Source organism: Ptiloglossa arizonensis, chromosome 5 (genome assembly GCF_051014685.1).
Source record: "Ptiloglossa arizonensis isolate GNS036 chromosome 5, iyPtiAriz1_principal, whole genome shotgun sequence".
Lineage (NCBI taxonomy): Eukaryota > Metazoa > Arthropoda > Insecta > Hymenoptera > Colletidae > Ptiloglossa > Ptiloglossa arizonensis.
Genome location: NC_135052.1, coordinates 3,648,490 through 3,668,380, shown reverse-complemented (window position 1 = coordinate 3,668,380; position 19,891 = coordinate 3,648,490). Strand labels below are relative to the sequence as shown.

Sequence of the window (19,891 nt, the reverse complement as noted above, 5' to 3'; positions counted from 1 at the left end):
ACGATGGCTGGTTATATCCGGAGAATGCTTTTTAACGTAATCTCGAAGTTGTTGTACAAGTAGAAACACGCGCAAACAACGAATAATAACGCGAACAAGACAACGTAGGGAAGTTGGTCAGTCACGAGTTCCAGAAGAGATACTGGAACAACTTTAACCACCGCTATCCATTTAGTCGCATGATCTGTCCCTTTGTAACTTCTCGAAGTTGACATTGCACAAATGGAAAACAACCAAAACTGCTGGCAACGTTCAAAGAGCTTTACAAAAGTTGACTTTCGATACCGCCACCAAGGGTGGAGAATTCGATGGCGCGAGTGCGCTTTGTTTTCGAAAAGTGTTACTTCCAAGGGGTCTCTACCGACCCTGAAACAACATAGTCTCGTTGTTTGTCCAATACACTGCTTAGAACCATGAGAACCACTTTCCGTTTTAAGCTTTTCATTGGGTTATCCATATAATTGAAGAATTTCGATTAAAATTATACTTAATAATTTTTGTTATTGTTTAAATTTTAATTTGTTTCGTTGTTTAATTTTTAATCTGTTTCGTTGTTTAAGTTTTAATCTGTTTCTTTGTTTAAGTTTTAATCTGTTTCGTTGTTTAAGTTTGAATTTGTTTCGTTGTCTTTAAAGATAACCAATGAGGTCATCGATCTCAATCCAGACCTAAGTCTTCGGTGTCGCACACAGGAACGCATTGTCAAAATCGACGCACAAACGAAACCACACGAAAGGAGAGAGAGTTACATTCTCAACGACGATTCGACACAATTGGGCGCGACGATCTGTTTGACCCGTTCAACGGAGTTTAAAAACCGTGATACTTTCTAGGCCGGACTAGCCAGTCTTTCGGTGAAGAAACACGCGTCGATTATCTCCCGTCATTTTTTATTTCTTTTTTCTTCTTCATCACGTGCCTCGATTTTACCGCCGCGGCTCGGTAATAGCAAAACCAGAACGAGCTAACCGATTGGTTCGTTAATCGTGGTAAATCGCAAATTTTATACGATCGAAAATTGTTATTTTGTGCCAATTTATGCGTTCTTTATCGATTGAAAATCAAAACATGGTATCTGTATAATACTAAGTTTCGTCGTTCCATAAAACTTATCGAACAGTCTAGTACCAGTTTGCTCGATAAGTTTTAACTACATTGAACAATTCTATTCAAGAAGTTTTATCGAACGACAAAACTTATCGAACGACCTATTATGTATAATATTTCGATCGAATAAGTCGAGTTTTAAAGAACTTACGTGCACTCGACGTTCAATGAAAGGACGATACTCCACGTATGCGTCTGACCATTACTCAACCGGTCTCGTGTCGATGTGGCAACTTTTTCGAGCTAACGAGTAACCGTTTTCGAAAGTTTAATAACTAACGATAGAATCGATGTAAACAATTTGTTCGAAAATACGACGAAACGTAAGTAATACAGGACGAAGACCAGGTGCGAAATGATCGATGCGCGAAACGTTGGCCAATGGGACACGTTAATGGCAAATCGGGCGGAAGTGTCGCCATCGTGGCTGCAAATTCCACGGATCGGAGATTCTAACCTGTTCTGGAGCTCTCGATCTTACGCTCGGTTCTTCTACTTACATAAACCATTAATAATTATCCATACGTTGTCCATAAATAATTTATCGTCGATTCTCCGAACGAAATTCGATGCATCCCGAAGATGACTACAAACGTTGCGTCGAAAGCGTCGAACAATCAAGGGTTCGTTTCGACCGATTTTCTCCGCAATTATTTCTAGAGAATAAAAATAAACCATGATTCTCGAATCATAAATTCCGTCTCGTTGTCCCGCGTCAGTTTCTTAAACTTTCTACGCGCTCTCGACAGACACTTGTTCATTCATTTCGTGCCCATGCTTATTATTTCTCTTCCGTATATGAAAGGTGTAACCGCTTAAGTGCCAGATTCCACCAATTAAGAGCGCGTTGCTTTTGATGGATCCGGTGAGGCGGAATGGAAACAGAAGGCTCAGAAACCAGTTGACGACTTGTAAATAGATAGTTGTTGAATGTTAATTCAGCCGCGAAATTGATACTTCCTCCGGAGTAACAGTAATAATTTAATGGCTCTACGAGCAACTATTTTCCAATGGTCTGTTAACGGTTTTAAAAAAATTTTTTTCTTAATATCTCGTTCCTTTCCTCGGCTTCGATACCAGGTCGAGATGAATTTTTCATCTTCGTCGGCTATCTATAAGTCCTTTTGTATCAGTTCCTCCTATCTCACCCATTCAACCGTTTTCCTTTAGATCGATAGAATGGACATTGGCTCGTTCGCGATCTTTATTACGATTCCTACGAGAGAACACAATACGATCGTATTGCATCCACGTTAAAGCGAAACGATCCCGCAGCATGATGTAATTAAAATATATATATATATATATACTTATGTAAAATTCTTAAATTCGTACGGGTAAATTTTATTTGGTACAGCTGACTTTACATATTGGTAATAGAGACGAACGAATGAAGAGGTATCACGATCGAAATAAAAATTGAAAAAAAAAAAAAAGAAAACGGTGAAGAGAGATTCGTGCGGTAAACAAAGGTTTGCACGAAAAACGTGCATTTCGATTTCAACTCGTTCGACAGGGGTGTATTTTTCGCTGCTATGAATACTCTGTCTCTCGCGTGACCCGATCCCCTAACCGCGTACGAACCACCCTTTGCAGGTTAGGATTTCTACCGTGTCGATGTTAGATTTGTTTCGATGTTGGATTCATGGAGAGTAACGATATTAAGAAAAATCGGTACAATTAGCGTGGGAATCGGGACGCGTGGTCATTTTAGAGGTACGTGCCTTTCCGACCTACTCTACGTTTAAAAGTGCCACTGCTTCGAGGTTATGTTTAAAAGCAGCCTTCGACTGTACCTCGCATTTGCGCATTTGGATAACCACTTCGTTACGATGTTCGCGCTTTCTCTTGATATACGTGGTAAAGGCAATATAATAATGGGAATAATCGTAATGACAATAATAGTAATAATAATAATAATAGTAATAATAGTAGTAGTAATAATAATAATAATAATAATAATAATAATAATAATAATAATAATAATAATTGTAATGGTGATAATAACAACAATGATAATAATAACATTCTTCAAGATCTAGCTACGTAACATAGTTTACTATTTTTCTATCGTGAAATGTTTTAATGGTCTTTGAGACGAGAAGAGAAGACGAAACTCTTATCGAACGTTCCAAGTAGAAATTCATCCTTGGTTCGATGCCCTAAACATCGTCGATCTAAACGGAGAAGTTTACAACGGACCGAGTAATCGAAGTTAGGATCGAATTCGGTGAAACGGACGTGTCTTCACTAGAATTCTATCCGGTGAAACGTTTATACAAACACTACGAACAGTTCGACAACCATTCGAATCTCAACTGCGAGTAAATCGAGCATCTCGTTCGACGTTCCTATTTTACGATCTCATAGACGCAAATTGTTTTATGCGTGTCGAAGAGACGATAAGAATCGAAAAGAGTTTCCCGAATTTTACTAGAATTTTTACCGTACGCGATTCACGCGCGCGATAGAAAGTTTTAGAAAATCGCCTCGTTTCCTCGGACAAATTTATAAAAAATCGAGCAGTGTAAAAATGCTAATAGAGCGTAACCGTATAATTGCGAACGTGACGCGAGAAATGTATCGGCAGCGATGCCGGTGTTCGTTTTGAAAATAAACGGAAAAATATTTTACCATCGTTCGTAATTAAAGTTTCACGATCGAACGATCGAACGAACATTTTTCTGTTCGTTCTTGCAACTCTGTAATTGTATTGTTCCTCTTATGGATGCACTCGTAAAGTTTCTATGTAATTATATATATATATTTTTTTTTTATTCTTTTCACGGGTTTCGTATTGAACAAGAAGAATTTACTTTACACGATTTATTGTACTCCGAAAAGAGAACGTCGATTTTCGTTCAGGGTGACGTCCGTAATTTCGGATTTATACATTGTTCGACATCGTTCTTTCCACCATAGACAAGTTCTTTCTTTTGCTCTTGGTTTTTCACCGATCGCTGTATTAAAAACACTTCACCGAGTACATTATATTTCTAAGTACAGTTCTATAAGAGCAATGGAAATTTTCAAAGAGGCCCCCTCAGTCTGTGATCGTATTATTACGATTAATAAGAAATTACGTCTACGTGAAAAATGCACAAAGCTTTCAACCGAAGTTAAGATTCGAATAAAGGAGCGTTAAAAAGAAACACGTTTAAATCAACCGAGAAGATACAAACGATGAATAAAACACGCTTAATTCGTTCTAATTATTTAAAAACTTCCTATTATTTCGGTCGTTGTAATCGAACAGATAACGAAACTCGTATCCGAACGTGCAATTGTTCAAAACGCGATATTCACAATAATGTCTACGAATCAGGGTGGTAAGTTTAAATTTCGCGCGACAAGACCTATTTGCTTCGCGGCGTTCCCTTCGTGACCGAAATTCTCATTTTCATTCGACGATTAACATACCGTGGATATTTATTGTCTTTCGTTCGTCGTTACATCAATCCGGATGAGAGTTTGTTCGTTTGTATCGACGTTAGTCGTTCGATTTCTCTCGAATCAGCACCGGTGTGAACAAATCGACATTTGTGTCGATAAGTTGTACACCTGTTTCGCCGCTATACAACTTCCGATAGAAAAAAGTTCTAACGGATGTGTCGAACGATCTCGTCGCCGAGAATAAAGAAGTCGAAGATCGAACGTTTTCTAAACACTGATCGATTATCGAACTCGAATCACTTACCAACATCGACGACGATTCGTCATACGTCTCGCGGCTCATAACCTGATCGTGTTAACATAACCTCAATCGAACAGGAATCTTCCATTATTTTCCAATTCTTTGCTCGGTTTTAACCACAGGTGAACGCGCGTGGGTGTTTCGACGTGGGCGACGATCGAATGGGACCGGTTGGCAAATATCAACACCCACGTTATCGTAGGAATCGCGTTAGGCAAACAGGTTAATCAGTGCGAGCCCTTTTCTCGTGTCGAGGGACCTCGTTCTTTTTCTTTAATGCTCGACTGGTAAATACAAAGACACTGTAAGGGTAGAACATTGAGGGGGGGAGGGGGTAGTGAAACGGTAAAAAATAACAAAGTGTAATTGAAGTACAGCACGCACCACCGATCGATCGAGTATTTACAAGCTCGGGGGTTAGAGAGGAGGGGACGGGAGTATGGGAGGTTTCGTATTTTTGCAGCCCCGACTGCAACACGTACGTTAATAAATTATTTTGTTCGCGTATATACTGTCGACTATCTATACGTACCTACGTGATAACGTATCTATGTATACATACACATATGTATATATATATGCATATATTCATATATACATATATATATGAATTTTTTTTTCGTATAAATTAAATTAAATAAGGTTCAAACAATTTCGTGTACGCTACGGAACGTGTGCTCGTTCATACGCGTTGTTTGTCTTTCGGCGCAAAATCCCGTTAATTTTCATCCGTACGATCTGTCACGTCGTTGCTCGCGAGTAACGCGGTGTCAGAATGCTGAATCGTGCGCCAGCGAGAAGATGGCGGAGCAAACGAAACGCACTTTCGTTCGTTCACCGTTTGTTCGTTCTCGCTCGCTCGCAATCCGATCGAGTCGAGCGACCCCGAAGGAAGGAGAGAAAAAAGAAATACGAAAATAAGTTTCCCGAAAATTACGACGAACAGCACCGAGTTTCGTGCAACGATCCATCGCGCTGAGATCGTAAAAACAGACAAACCACGTGAGTTTCCCGCGAGCATTCTAGCACTTGAACTGAACGAACCGAGTTGCGCTCGATTTCGATAATCGAACCGAGGTTCGATTCGAACGGCTCGAAAAAACAGCGATTTAAAGGAACCGATCGGCTCACCGAGGAATCAAGCAGTATACACTTCGATTATATGTAATAATATGCACAACTATTTATAATAATCGTCCACTTGAAGCGTTCGCAACGCTCGATTCTTCCGAGCTATTCGATTTTTGCAAGCCGCTCGATTTCTTCGAGCTGTTCGATTCTATCGAGGTCTCGAATTCGGTCGAGAATCGAGTTACTCGAATATTCGAGTATTGGAACACCTCTAACGCGCGCACGTTCGGTCTCCGAGACGTTGATTCGACGATTCGTTAACGCCTCGATTATTTCGTCGTTTCCACACTCGTCCGACACCGGCCTACGAGACTGAAAACGGAGACAATGGACTCCGTTGAAGACCGAAAACGATCGCAATTTCCTCTCTCGGTACCGCCGACGATCGATTCGCGCGTGACTCGCGTTTGCTCGTGTCTTCGATTTCTGGCGCCAGGTGTCTCCACCTCCCCGCGATCGAGGAATCGTTCTCGACGAACAACGAAGCTACGAAGAATTATCGACGATCCACCCGGACGGTACATCGCCAAATAATTCGGAACGTCGGGTAATACGACGCGGGAGTATTGAGCTAGCAGCGCTGCAGTGCGTCGTTCAAAGTCCACGATAACGTCACTGTTTCTCGCATCGTAGAACACTGATTTGCCGACCTTTACTTCGGTTGGTGACACGAGCGGTAGGCGGCGTTGGTAGCCTGCGGGCGTTCGCGACGAATCAAGCACGCGTGGTAACGTTGTCGCGTAACGTGTCGTATAATTCACGTGCACGATCAACCCGATTCCGTCGTAAATCGCGCGTAATTTCGATACGAAACACACGAAGCACGCGTGTCAACGGTGTCGCGCAACGGTCGCGTAATTCGCGACCGCGAATGTAATCTCGTGAGTCGTTCTATCTCCGTTGACTTTGCTAGCGTTAGAATTTAGTCTCGGTGACGCGTGATCGCGTACGTTCGAATTCGCGTTCGTTCGGCCGGCTTCCAGCGGATCCTCGTTCCAGATTGTGTTCGGCGGTCCACCGGTTAGAACTGCAGTATCTGGTTGATCCACTCGCGGAACTCGGATATGCGAGTGTACACGCCCGGCTGGTTCGGTACCGCGCAACCGATACCCCAGCTGATCACTCCGGCGAGAATCCATCGTTTGTCGCGCGCCCTCTGGATCACCATCGGTCCTCCGCTGTCACCCTACGAGAAAACGAATCTTTTACACTTTCGAAACATCGTTAATTAACAGTCGTCCGCGAAGGAAACGATTCATTTCGGTTGTTTTGGATTTTTAACACTCTGTACAGATTGGAAAGACCGGTTTTTAAGCTCTTGAAACCGTGACTACGAGGGAAATAAATCGCATTTCGACAGTGTCTCGAGCGTTGCGTTTTACGTAGATAGTACCGAAAAGTGTAACCATCTCGAGATACATACGAAAGGTTTAACAAATGGAAGATAAGACACTCGATCAAGGTTCGTGGATTGGACTCTGCTGACAGAAAAATGTGGGACGATACGACGTATCAGCGCCGTACTCGAAGGGTTAATCCGTAGTCGAAGGGTTAGTACATAAACACGTAGACGAATCGCTTTTCTTATCGATGGTCTGAATGAAAGCGATCGGCGTAAATTAAATTCCACGAAGAACGAAACTTTCTGAACGATATTTTGAAAGGGTCATTCCGAGTTAAGGAAATTCCACGTATTCGATATCGTTTTTCGATATTGATAGCCGATAGATATTAAAGCGTTTCCAAATCGGTACTGTATCGAATCAAATCTTGTTCGATACTTCGCGAACGTATCGATACCCATTCAATACTTCACGAATACATCGATATCCGTTCGATACCTAACCAAAATTTTGCCAGAAAGTATTTGTACATTATGGCAACTTCGGTTCCAATTGAAAGGATTTTTTTTAAAAGATGGAAAATTAGTATCCGAACAAAAGAAATATTGGGTTGTTCGGGAAATCGTTTCGTTTTTTTTGTTGAAAATGAAACACGACTTTTTTAGAGTGTATGAACATTTTATGAAATTAGATATTCTCCGTTTTGGAAAACGAGATGACTTTCCGAACAACCCAATAGTTTGAAAGATAATTACAAGTAAAGGAATACTTTTATTTGATACTTTAATTTAAAAATAGTATTTTCTAAATTAAAGATTAATAAACAAGTTCTGGCTGAAAGTGTACCCACTACTCTATAAAGTTTCGTTCACAAGACCAAAATTTATATATTTATAGCAGGAATTTCTTTGTTACTATAGTATTGGCATCTACATTTTCGTGTAGTACCAATTGTATATCGATACTTTACGAGAGGTATTGAATCGAAATCGATATTTTCGTGGAAACGAAACGAAGATGTAATCGAGAAGTATCGAAAGTTGTAAAGTGGTATCGATACGTATCGATCGGTATCGTTCTCCTCACTGAACACGACTTTATTCTCCTGTTCTTTATGATTTTTTAACTTTCAGAACAACGATCAAACACGTGCATAGCACATCGTTCCAGCGCAAATGATCAACCCTCCGTGTACTGTACCGGAGTCACTGGTTTTCACTGAACTCTTCGTCTCGAGAACCATAACACAGTGACGAAACTGTGCGTATGATACTTACAAATACAAGGAGGTGATCAAATTGTTACGAACGCTTCGAAACTACAACTTGTTTGAAGCTTTGTCAAAAATGGAATTGAAAATGCCTTCGAAACGATACTTTGGTTTTGAAAAAAGGTAATTGTTTAAAAGTTGACACTTCTCGCGCGACTACTATAATTTAAAATGCCCTTAAGACGATACTTTCAAAACGATACTTTTCGAAAAAGGTAATTACTTAGATGTTCTTCATTTCTCGCGCGTCTATTAGAATTGAAAACGATATTTTGGTTTTTGGAAAAGGTAATTATTTAAAAGTTGACACTTCTTGCGTGTCTACTGGAATTGAAAATGCTTTCAAAACGATACTTTTAAAACGATACTTTTTAAAAGGATAATTACTTAAAAGTTCTTCATTTGTCGCGCGCCTATTAGAATTGAAAACGATATTTTGGTTTTTGGAAAAGGTAATTATTTAAAAGTTAACACGTCTTGTGCGTCTACTGGAATTGAAAACGATACTTTGGTTTTTAAAAAAGGTAATTATTTAAAAGTTAACACTTCTTGGGCGTTTATTGGAATTGAAAATGCCCTCAAAACGACACTTTGGTTTTTAAATAAGACAATTATTCAAGTTTTTCACTTTTCGCACGCCTACTGGAATTGAAAATGCCCTCGAAACGACACTTTGATTTAAAAAAGAAGATAATTATTTCGAAGTTGTTCACATCTCGCGCATCTACTGGAATTGAAAATGCTCTCAAAACGACACTTTGGTTTTTAAATAAAACAACTGTTTAAATTTTTGACTTTTTCGCGCGCCTACTGGATTTGAAAATGCCCTCGAAACGACACTTTGGTTTTTAAATAAGACAATTGTTCAAGTTTTTGACTTTTTGCGTGCCTACTGGATTTGAAAATGCCCTCGAAACGACACTTTGATTTAGAAAAAAAGATAATTATTTCGAAGTTGTTCACTTCTCGCGCGTCTACGGTACATCGATTCGACGAAACGTCGTGCATACCTCGCAGGAGTCGAATCCACCGTTCTTCCAACCGGCGCAGATGAAAATATGCGGTATGTGCTCGATGTATCCCGCGTTTCTGTACATGCCTTCGCACATTGTATTATTGATGACCGGTACGGCTACCTCCTGAAGCGTGGACGGTAACGGCCCCTCTGAAAAATGAATTTTCAATCAACATCGTTCTTCTCTTATTCGCGACACTGGATAAATTCCGTTGTCTGAACGAATAATGTGGAACTGTGTATTTTAAACACACGCGCTGGCAACTGTTTCGCAAAAACAATATTTCGAACTACGTTCGAACGATATCACCGAGTTTACTGTCGTTTTCCATTTTAAGATACGCGATCTAAACAATTAAGAAGCGATACAATTATTATTCTTGGTTGTAATCTAGATACATCGAAAGCAGAACATTTTACAACGAGTGTATCTCTACGAGAGGTTGCAGTATGTTGTTACTGCTCGATGCACTGCTTCGAGAAACAATCTCGGTGGATGTTGATATTTTTTCGACAGTTGGTCGCGCGTTATTCTTATTCTCGAGATAATCGACGATCCATGTGTACATCGAGTCGTTTTCGATTCTGAGATACAAAACTCGTAGTGCGTGACAGGCACATCGTTTCGGAGCAAATGATCGATCCTCCTTGTCCTGATTCTTCCTCTCGAGAACCATAGCACAGTGACGGAACTGTGCGCACGATACTTGTAAATACAAGGGTTGATAAAATTGTTAGGAACACTTTGAAACTACAACTTATTTGAAGCTTCATGAAAAATGGAATTAAAAATGTCTTCGAAACGATACTTTGGTTTTCAAAAGGCAATTATTTAGAAAAGGGAGGTCGATTTCGAGGGTTTTTAAATATTTTGTAGAAATCGATATTTTCAATAACTTTTCTCTATACATACAACTTACTTTTAGTTTTCGAGATTTTTGCAAAAAGCTATTGCTACTACTACAATGAATGTTACTTATAGTTATATACGTGTTTGTGGCAGTGTTGTGTAAACGTTGAGTCGCTGATTGTTTATGGTTTCTATACCTTATGGAATCTAATCTATTAAATTAGTTGCCAAGTTACATAGAAACAAGAGATTAGGAGTAATCGTGAGCTGACACATACAGAGTCACAGACGTGTACGTATAGACAGATTTCAATGTAATAGTAGCGATCTTTTTGAGGAAAATATCTTATAAACTAAGGCCAGGCAGCGGTTATATGTATAGGAAAAAGTTATGTATAAGAAAATAGAAAAGTGGGACCCCCTCTTTTTCTAAATAATTATCTTAAAAAATGTATTTTTATATTCGTAACATCTTAAAACTGTTTTAAAGCTTTTACGATAAAAAAAAGTATTCGATCGCATCGTCCTTTGCATTCACATGCAAGAAGCATCCATCGATCGAGAAAGTTATATCCATACGGTATCACGATCCAGAAATGTAAGGAAACTGTCGAAACAAATAACAAAAGTACGCAGAAACGTGTTCAGAAAATTATAGACGAGAAAGATGGCGTGACCAAATATAAACGTACACGTATTTCTCATATTGTAAAACTTTAAAACAGTTGTAAGACGTCGCTACTAATTAAGTGGACTTTCAACTCCGTTCTTGCCCAGACTTCGAGCAAGTGGTAGTTTCAAAGTTTTCGTAATAATTTAATCACCAATTGTAATAGAAAAACACTACCGTAAATGCGTAACCAAAAGTTTAGAAACAAAGGACTCGCGCGACCACGAATACGATTAGCGAAATATCGATGTGAATCAAAAGTCAGGAATGACTCCGGCACAGAACTTTGAACTGATAGTGCAACTGACCACGCGAGTCGTGGTACACGCTCCGACGTGCTACCGAAACGCGTATAGTACTATTTGGCTGCGAAAAAAAGGCACAGTGTGTCTATTCTCGCTCCTTTTATAATCCACTGTCGCTTGTACGATCGCAAGCAAAAATCACCATTGGTACGAAGACGACGACGAAGACCAAGCGAGAAAGAATACTGCGTCATTGGCGTAGCCTTCTAATTAAATGTTAGCTATTAAGAAACAGAATGATTTCGTTCCTGTTTAAATACTATCACTGATTCGATAAGTTTCTCGTAACGATGGAATGAATACAATTTAATACGCGTGATAATCGTTATTATTTTGAAAATTATTTATAACGAGAAGAACTAATTTGCATTCGTTAAAAATAATATAACTCCGCTTATACTCATTTCGAGGAACGAATCGAAATTGCATCCCTATCAAACAGTTCCACGGAAAATTTGTAACGTAAGAAAACATAAAAATTATACATGTTAAAACATATTTAATTGATACTAACGTGACATGCTTTTTTGTGTAAATTGTATTTGTATAGAGTTTATCTTGATAGAAATGAATATAATCGGAGTTGTATTATTTTGAATAAATACAAATTAGTTCTTTTCGCTGTAAATAATTTTCGAAGTATTAATAATTATTACCCAAATCAAATTGTATTCATTTTTTCAATACGAACAACTTATCGAATTACCTGCAGTATCTAAATTGTAAACAAATTATTCTGTTTATAGAGTAAAGTAGTTTAGTATGTATTCTACTATTCTGTGTAAGCATTCATATAATGAATACTTGACGCTTTATTCGAATTCTACGCCAATGCACATATTAAATTGTCTTCATTTTTTCAATACGAACAACTTATCGAATTACCCGTAGTACCTAAACCGTAAACAAATTATTCTGTTCGCAAATACTTGACGCTTTATTAGAAGTCTACGCCAATGCACATATTAAATTGTCTTCATTTTTTCAATACGAACAACTTATCGAATTACCTGTAGTACCTAAACCGTAAACAAATTATTCTGTTTATGAATACTTGACGCTTTATTAGAACTCTACGCCAATGCACATATTAAATTGTATTCATTTTTTCAATACGAGCAACTTATCGAATTACCCGTAGTACCTAAACCGTAAACAAATTATTCTGTTCGCAAATACTTGACGCTTTATCAGAAGTCTACGCCAATGCACATATTATAGTGTTTTCATTTTTTCAATACGAGCAACTTATCGAATTACCTGTAGTACCTAAACCGTAAACAAATTATTCTGTTTATGAATACTTGACGCTTTATTAGAACTCTACGCCAATGCACATATTAAATTTTTTTAATACGAACAACTTATCAAATTACCCGTAGTACCTAAACCGTAAACAAATTATTCTGTTCGCAAATACTTGACGCTTTATCGGTATCCTACGCCAATGCATCTTGCTACAAATTCGTTCTCACTCGGATTTAGTATCACCGTCGTCCGTCTTCGTCACCGATTTTTCCTTGCGATCAAAGAGGCGAAGATCTAAACACGCTGTGCCTTCTTTTCGAACGATAGTCGTGGCCTGACTCGAGCCAACAAAGAATCCGTAAGTAAATTGGTACCGTCGTAAAGTCGACCCCAGCCAGTGACGTAAGCCGTGCGACCAACGTAGGACTCGTCGTCGTCGGGCAAGCAAATCGGCAGAACGTTCGGTTGAAACGGCAACAGTGGCTCGTAGAATCTCAACAGAGCCAGATCGTACTCGAACGTGCGTGGATCGAACTGCGGATGACTAGCCACGATTTGGACCCTTCTTTCTTGGTATCCGTACGGCTCGTCCTCGTTCGCGAGATCGTGTTCGCCGATTCTCAGCAACAGGTCGCTCGGCGGCACGCTGCGAATCGTTGGGAACGAAAACGTTAGAAACCATCACGTGAAATCGTATGCAGCGCGTTCGGTGAACGCATCGTTGAAGACGATGGTAGTCTTTGGTAACTATTATTATTATTGCACGGATAGCAGCCATTAGTCGAAAATAAATGCATTTATGATACGTGTACAGTTAGACGTCGGGAACCGCGTTGATGAAACGAAGTAAGGGAAGCGTACGATCGGCAAGGAATAATGTATAAGTTACACACTGTACAGGGTGTTTCAAAATACTCATCGAAATAACGAGTTCTTCTTAATTTTTCAGCCAGGGTACGGTAGAACGAACGACACACATTCACCTCGATTTTGTACAGGTTATTTCGAAGTAAATAACACAGTACTAGGTTGTTCGATAAGTTTGGTCGTTTTTATATCGTGAAGAACTACTATGACACTTCGACTTCGAACAATTGTAGATATACGAACGGATCTACACGAAACTTCACATGTTCGTTAAACGGTAGTACTATCTTTAGAAAAATCAAACGACGAACTTAATAGCTCCAGTTTCTATCGAACGACGAAACTTATCGAGTAACTTATTGTACCGTAATTGGTAAATCTTCTCGTATACCTTGAAGTATTATATGTTATAATTGCAGGAATACTAGGTTGTTCGATAAGTTTGGAAAAAATCGATCGAGTGACCTATTATATGTACAAAGTGTTGAACGTTGGTGATGAATTTTGGAGGCATGTAACTCTCGTCGAAACAAGCAAAACGGTTGTGGTAAACAATTGTTGGATTCACGTGGTGAGTCCAAATATCGTCAGTTTCGTAGTTATAAGATATATTCAAAAGCGAGGTACCTCTCTCCCTTTACTCTAGTCTACATTTTATCGAATTACATCGTTACAATTACGTATTACTCGGACGTACTGTTTTTACCGTGTTCGATCCAACGACTCGCTCGATAAGTTGCAAATACAGTTTCGTACATTGTTAAAAATTCGAAACAACTTGCAACTCCAAAACTAACGATATTTGAACACACGTGTATTAATACCTGTTTGTTTGACGCGTTTTACGCGCTGCCAACGTTCGACGCCAACTTGCGGACACACCTTGTATATATAAATATCTGTTCCATTGATATCTCGTTAAAACAAAAAACGAATTGGTATAGAAAAAACGGTGATCGTGAGTTTTATCTCCGTTGTCGCACGACCTTGAACATTATCGCGTCGTGTATCGTCGAATTCATCTTTATTCTTCCAAAAAAAAGTATCGACAACAAAATGTAGCGAATAACACCGAAAGAAGTGTAACTGACGTTGAAATAATCCTCGCGAAAATATACACGGTTATTCCGGTTTTTAAAATACCTTTTAAAGAATTTTCCCGTAATCGTTTCGTTAACATTTAATTCGCGACAATTGTTCTACGCGAATAATTTCACCAAGTCGATTATCAAAGGTAGACGTTAAGAAGGTCGTTCGATCGATTTTACCAAACTCTAGAAAGGTCCACGTTATTGCATAAATTATTAATTACGATAGATATTTGTTCGAAAGATCGATTTTAAAGGGACAACTATAGATCGAAAACACGCGATCGAGTGATACAGTAACGTGCATCGAAATCGATGAATCTCGAGACAAAAGGGACCCTAATTTCACCGTTAATCAGTTTTAACGAATAAACGATATCGTATCGCTACTCTAAATTCGCGCGCAATAAGCGAACGACGCGAGTTTCGCAAATCGTCTTAATTCGCGACATCGAGATATACTTTTAACAATATCTCGACACGAAAAACTCGTTACACGTTTCCGTGAAGTGTCGATAGAAAACAAAGACGCGCATTGTTACACGGGTGCAGTTTTTTCTTTTTTTTTCGTCGTAAGGATCTGTCGATGGATCAACGTCGATCGAAAGGCAACGAAGATAACGAATAACGGATTGCCGCGTACTAGAAAGAAATATCGATTCGAGAGTCATCACGATGACAAACACACGATACCCACTTTTCCACGCAGTGCGCTGCGGTTATGGCCCAATTCTCGTTGAGCAAAGCTGCACCACACTTGTGCAGATACGTCGACGTTCTCCATTGGCGTAACGAGATCTGAAAGGAAAACATTCATTTTCTTTAACGAAGAACGATGCTCGCTCGTGCTCGAGTACTCGTGGAGTCTCGAGACACGATCGAATATCCAACAATCGAACGTGGAATATTGTCGTGCCTCGTAAAAATCGGAGCGTCGTTTGTCAGGGTTTCGACGAACAACCGGAAGTAATTTATCGTTAAACGACGCGTACGAATTAACCAAATCGTTCTCGAACGAAGAAATTAAAGAGTAAAGATTCTTCGGTTTCTTTTTTTCGAAGAGAACGATTTATATAAAATTTCAACGTTTCGAGCTGTCGTTGAGAATTCTTCTTCGGTTAATTATATTTTTTGAATAGAAATTTTACAAAGTATCGTGACAAATTGAGACGTATTCGGTTGTTCGGAAAGTCATTTTGTTTTTTTTGGTGATAATGAAATACGATTTTTTTAGAGTGTGTAAACATTTTGTTAAATTATATATTCTCCATTTTGGAGAACGAAATGACTTTCCGAACAATTTAATAATATTTAGTGTACACAAATGGTAGGAAATATGGATTGGTCGTGAGGTATAGGATAATTGCATGGAACAACTTGAACAAAAAGGACGACAAACTGGCAACAGATTTCGGATATGGTTTACCGTGCCACGTAGTTGTAAATAATTTGAACTATTTCGGTGTTGCATACTTTTGAGCGAGTCTCGTACGTTGGAATATTCTACTGTTTGTGCACTGAATACTTTACTTCGCTTCGATCTACTTCACTACGTGTAAACACGTCCACAATGTTCATGGTCCCCAATTCGGTAAACGTGTATACGCGTTCGTTGTTACAACTGTAGGGAAGAGTGAGATAATCGCGAACATACTTATTTCAATTTGTTAAAAATGGAAAGCAGGTACGTCCAAATGACAATCGACAGATCTGAACGCGTTCAGTGTGGGAGACCAAACAGTAAACAAAAGCAGCATACGTGATTCAAAGTAGATAAGATTGAATCTTTTAGTCACTTTTCGTCTAATTACTTGCAATGTTAATATTTCGTGTAGCTTCTGTAGCAAAAGTGTTCGAGATTTATACAAGTTACAACAAACACGGTTCAAACGAGATTTTAGTATTAACAAATTTTCATTCGTGTCACATCGTGAGATAATCACGAACGTTTGCTATTACTCCAAAACGTATTGTTGCGGAGCAAATAGCGACAAAAAATGTTAAATTTGTTTACGATAATACGGAAGAGACGAAAGAACTATCGAAAAAGATGAGAAAAAAAAATACAAAGATAATAGTAAGGAAAAGGAATATTATTGTATTTATTGCAACGAAAAGTTCGAAGGATCATCAAGTGAAGACTGGATGGTATGTTGTAAATGTAATTTGTGGGCATATGAAAATTATTCTAGTGATAAAAGTACATCTAGAGGATTTCTGTGGGAATTGTGCGATAAATAAATTTTAGTATCCACATGTTCGAGATTGCCCCTTATACTGTTCGTGATTATCCTACAGCAGTAACTACGAATACTAAAGATCTTGTTTCATACTTAAATGCTATATCACACTTTAAAATTTTGTCAAGTTAATTACTATAGTTTGAAATGAGTACCTTAACCGTAATCGTAAACAACAAATAAACTTGTTTCGTACTTTGTTTTCGTTTTACTCGAATTCTTGCTCAAGTGTTCGCAATTACTCCACTCTCCCCTACACGCGCTCGTAACATTGAAAGGATTAAGCTAAACAGACGTAATAGGATTACAGAAGCTAACATAAATTCCTTTCGTTCGTCGAAGACTACGTCGATCTAGAAGTACGTGGTCTTCGTAACGTCAAATTTAACCGATGTTTAATCGCGAAGTTAAAGTATCCAGACGACAGATGAAACAAATTCGACGAAAGTTCTCCGACGGAGAAAAAAGAAATTTTCAAAGAAACGTAACTAACCTGAAAAATAGTCGCGAATGAGTAAGATCCGAGAGAAGATCTCCGTAATCGTGATTTACCGAGACGACTTTCCGGTCGTGGCGATCCGACGCGCGATTTAATTGAGAAAATCAATTCGATCCTCGGCCGTGGTATTTATCCACGTGGTCGCTGAACGATAACTACGCGTATACGTGGGAAGCGTGGAACAACAATGGACGTACGCGTGGGTGGATGGCAGAAAATTGAAACAGGCGTTGAGATCTCAAAGTGAACCGTTTCCGTATTTACCGCACGAAACACCCGAAGAATCGGCGCGCTCTGTAATTTCTTCGTCGGATCGTTCGCCCCGAGCAAAAGCGGTACATTCGTCTAAGACGATCGTTTTCGTTTCAACGGTCGTTGGAGCTATGAAAAATAAAAAAAAAAAAAAAACAAACAAAATTGTTCGAAAGTTCATCGAACCGTACTCACCTGCCACGGCCATTTTCCAAACGAACTGCGGCTGCCACCGACTATCCGCGACTCCGGGAACAATCTTCGGCCGCACACTGCAAGAATAAGCATCGTTGAGTTCAAGCCACTCGAAAAATTCTCGTATCTCGGCAAGACGGCCATGTTGGTGAACGTTCGCCTTCCACGTTCGTCGGACCGGATGAACCGGTATCGTCGCGAGCGCGCCAACCGAACGTGTTCTCCATTTCTTTTTCTTTTCTCTTTTCCGTTTTCTGTCCTTTTTTTCCCCCCTCCCGTCGAGGTACTAATTAATTTTTCCGCTCGAACTGTACGCACACCGATCCCGGTTTTCGACTAAAAACGTCGTCGTGATTTCTCACCGGTTCGCGAGATCGCGAACACTCCGCGATGGTGAAGATAAATCGCGTCGATCCGACGGCCAAGGTTTACGTTCTCGTTTACGTAACGTAAGACTCGCCGATTATTTTTATCTTCCTTCCGTAATCGTGACAACACCGCGCAGCGTCTCGCGATTTCTACGATCGAGACCCACGCGACCGTCACAGATTTCTGTGTTATCGACAATTGGATTCCCCGTTTTATTCACACGATCGCGATCTACGCGCAAGATAAACAAAACGTACAGAATTCGAGCGTAAACCGTATCGTTCGTCGTTCGATCAAAGTGCATCTCGCATCGTATCACGCAAGAAGGGTTAAACAATTATCGAGTAGAACGAACGTTTACCTTGCTTGTAATCGGACATGTTCAGAGTTTCCATTGGAACTGGTAATTCCGTGTCTATCGTCACGCTGGCAATCGTCGACAAGGTAGTCAATATAGTCGGCCTCTTCGTGACGTGCTCCGTGACCGTTTCCGTTGCAGGTTTAGCTGAAAAGACGCAAACTCGTGGCAAACTTGGCAAGGAAATCGCTCGATTGCGTGTTCCCGCGAATTGATCTCCGTTTTCGTTTCTTAACCCTCGAAAGAACGCGCGGATACATCGCAGACTCGATGTTTCCTCCACGAACGGTTAATCTCGTACGAATACACGCCGTTTAGCTACCTGTCGCTTTTAACCAAATTCTACGCCAATGGTTGCGCCTCTAATCGTCGGAAACGAAATAATTTGTCGATAGACAAGATATACCTAAACGATGGAAACGATTTGTGATTCTCCTCTCGCGATCTTGGACTGTATTTCGTATTTCTCACGCCAATATATAACCAAACAAGAAACAATATATTATCGGGCAGATCGCAGTATCCAAAGTGACATTTCCACCATTGGCGCCGAATCTGAGCTACGAACGAAGGAAACGAAGTATGCACAATAACCGAGCGTGGCTACTGGCCTCCCAATTTTGCAACCTCGTCGTACAGCGACAAATCTAACCGATTGATAACCAAACAAGAAACAATATATTAAAAAGCATTTCGTACTTCTCGCGCCTATGGACTTCATTGCGCACTTTAGGCTACGTCTCAACTAGCGTCGTAGAGCGATAAAATCGTTCGTTGATCCAATCGATGAAGAAAAAAAGACACGAGATAAAAAGGACGACGATTTTCCTGCGACTTGAACACGATTATGTACCTTGTTTCTTTCTCGACGCGTTTTAAATCTGTCGTAAACGAACATCGTACAACCGAGCTGTGCAACTCGGGCAGATCGCAGTATCCAAAGTGACATTTCCACCATTGGCGCCGAATCTGAGCTACGAACGAAGGAAACGAAGTATGCACAATAACCGAGCGTGGCTACTGGCCTCCCAATTTTGCAACCTCGTCGTACAGCGACAAATCTAACCGATTGATAACCAAACAAGAAACAATATATTAAAAAGCATTTCGTACTTCTCGCGCCTATGGACTTCATTGCGCACTTTAGGCTACGTCTCAACTAGCGTCGTAGAGCGATAAAATCGTTCGTTGATCCAATCGATGAAGAAAAAAAGACACGAGATAAAAAGGACGACGATTTTCCTGCGACTTGAACACGATTATGTACCTTGTTTCTTTCTCGACGCGTTTTAAATCTGTCGTAAACGAACATCGTACAACCGAGCTGTGCAACTCGGGCAGATCGCAGTATCCAAAGTGACATTTCCACCATTGGCGCCGAATCTGAGCT

The 19,891-nt window shown here is 39.8% G+C and overlaps 2 protein-coding genes across 6 annotated transcripts in view; one reads left to right on the top strand and one right to left on the bottom strand.

The window, feature by feature from the left end:
* Positions 1 to 19,891, top strand: part of Npf (neuropeptide F) — a 92,588-nt gene that overhangs the window by 26,917 nt on the left and 45,780 nt on the right. For 2 of the 5 annotated variants that reach the window (XM_076311640.1, XM_076311637.1), the window contains exons 1-2: positions 6,661 to 7,482; positions 8,409 to 8,668. The exons of 2 other annotated variants lie outside the window; for them this stretch is intronic. Coding sequence is in view for 1 of the 3 variants with exons in the window: in XM_076311641.1 (XP_076167756.1) it covers positions 8,622 to 8,668 (47 nt within the window). In the remaining 2 variants the exon portion in view is untranslated. Of the gene's footprint in view, positions 1 to 6,660; positions 7,483 to 8,408; positions 8,669 to 19,891 lie in introns of those variants that run through there. One more of the 5 variants, XM_076311641.1, reaches the window with a different exon arrangement.
* The window catches only part of Np (serine protease notopleural), a 45,126-nt gene continuing 29,264 nt past the window's right edge, over positions 4,030 to 19,891 (bottom strand). The window contains exons 7-12 of the mRNA XM_076311636.1: positions 18,505 to 18,648; positions 17,775 to 17,851; positions 15,286 to 15,386; positions 13,008 to 13,279; positions 9,556 to 9,710; positions 4,030 to 7,118 (exon numbers count right to left, since the gene is read on the bottom strand). Of these exons, the coding sequence (XP_076167751.1) occupies positions 6,954 to 7,118; positions 9,556 to 9,710; positions 13,008 to 13,279; positions 15,286 to 15,386; positions 17,775 to 17,851; positions 18,505 to 18,648 (914 nt within the window). The 3' untranslated portion in view covers positions 4,030 to 6,953. The remainder of the gene's footprint in view (positions 7,119 to 9,555; positions 9,711 to 13,007; positions 13,280 to 15,285; positions 15,387 to 17,774; positions 17,852 to 18,504; positions 18,649 to 19,891) is intronic.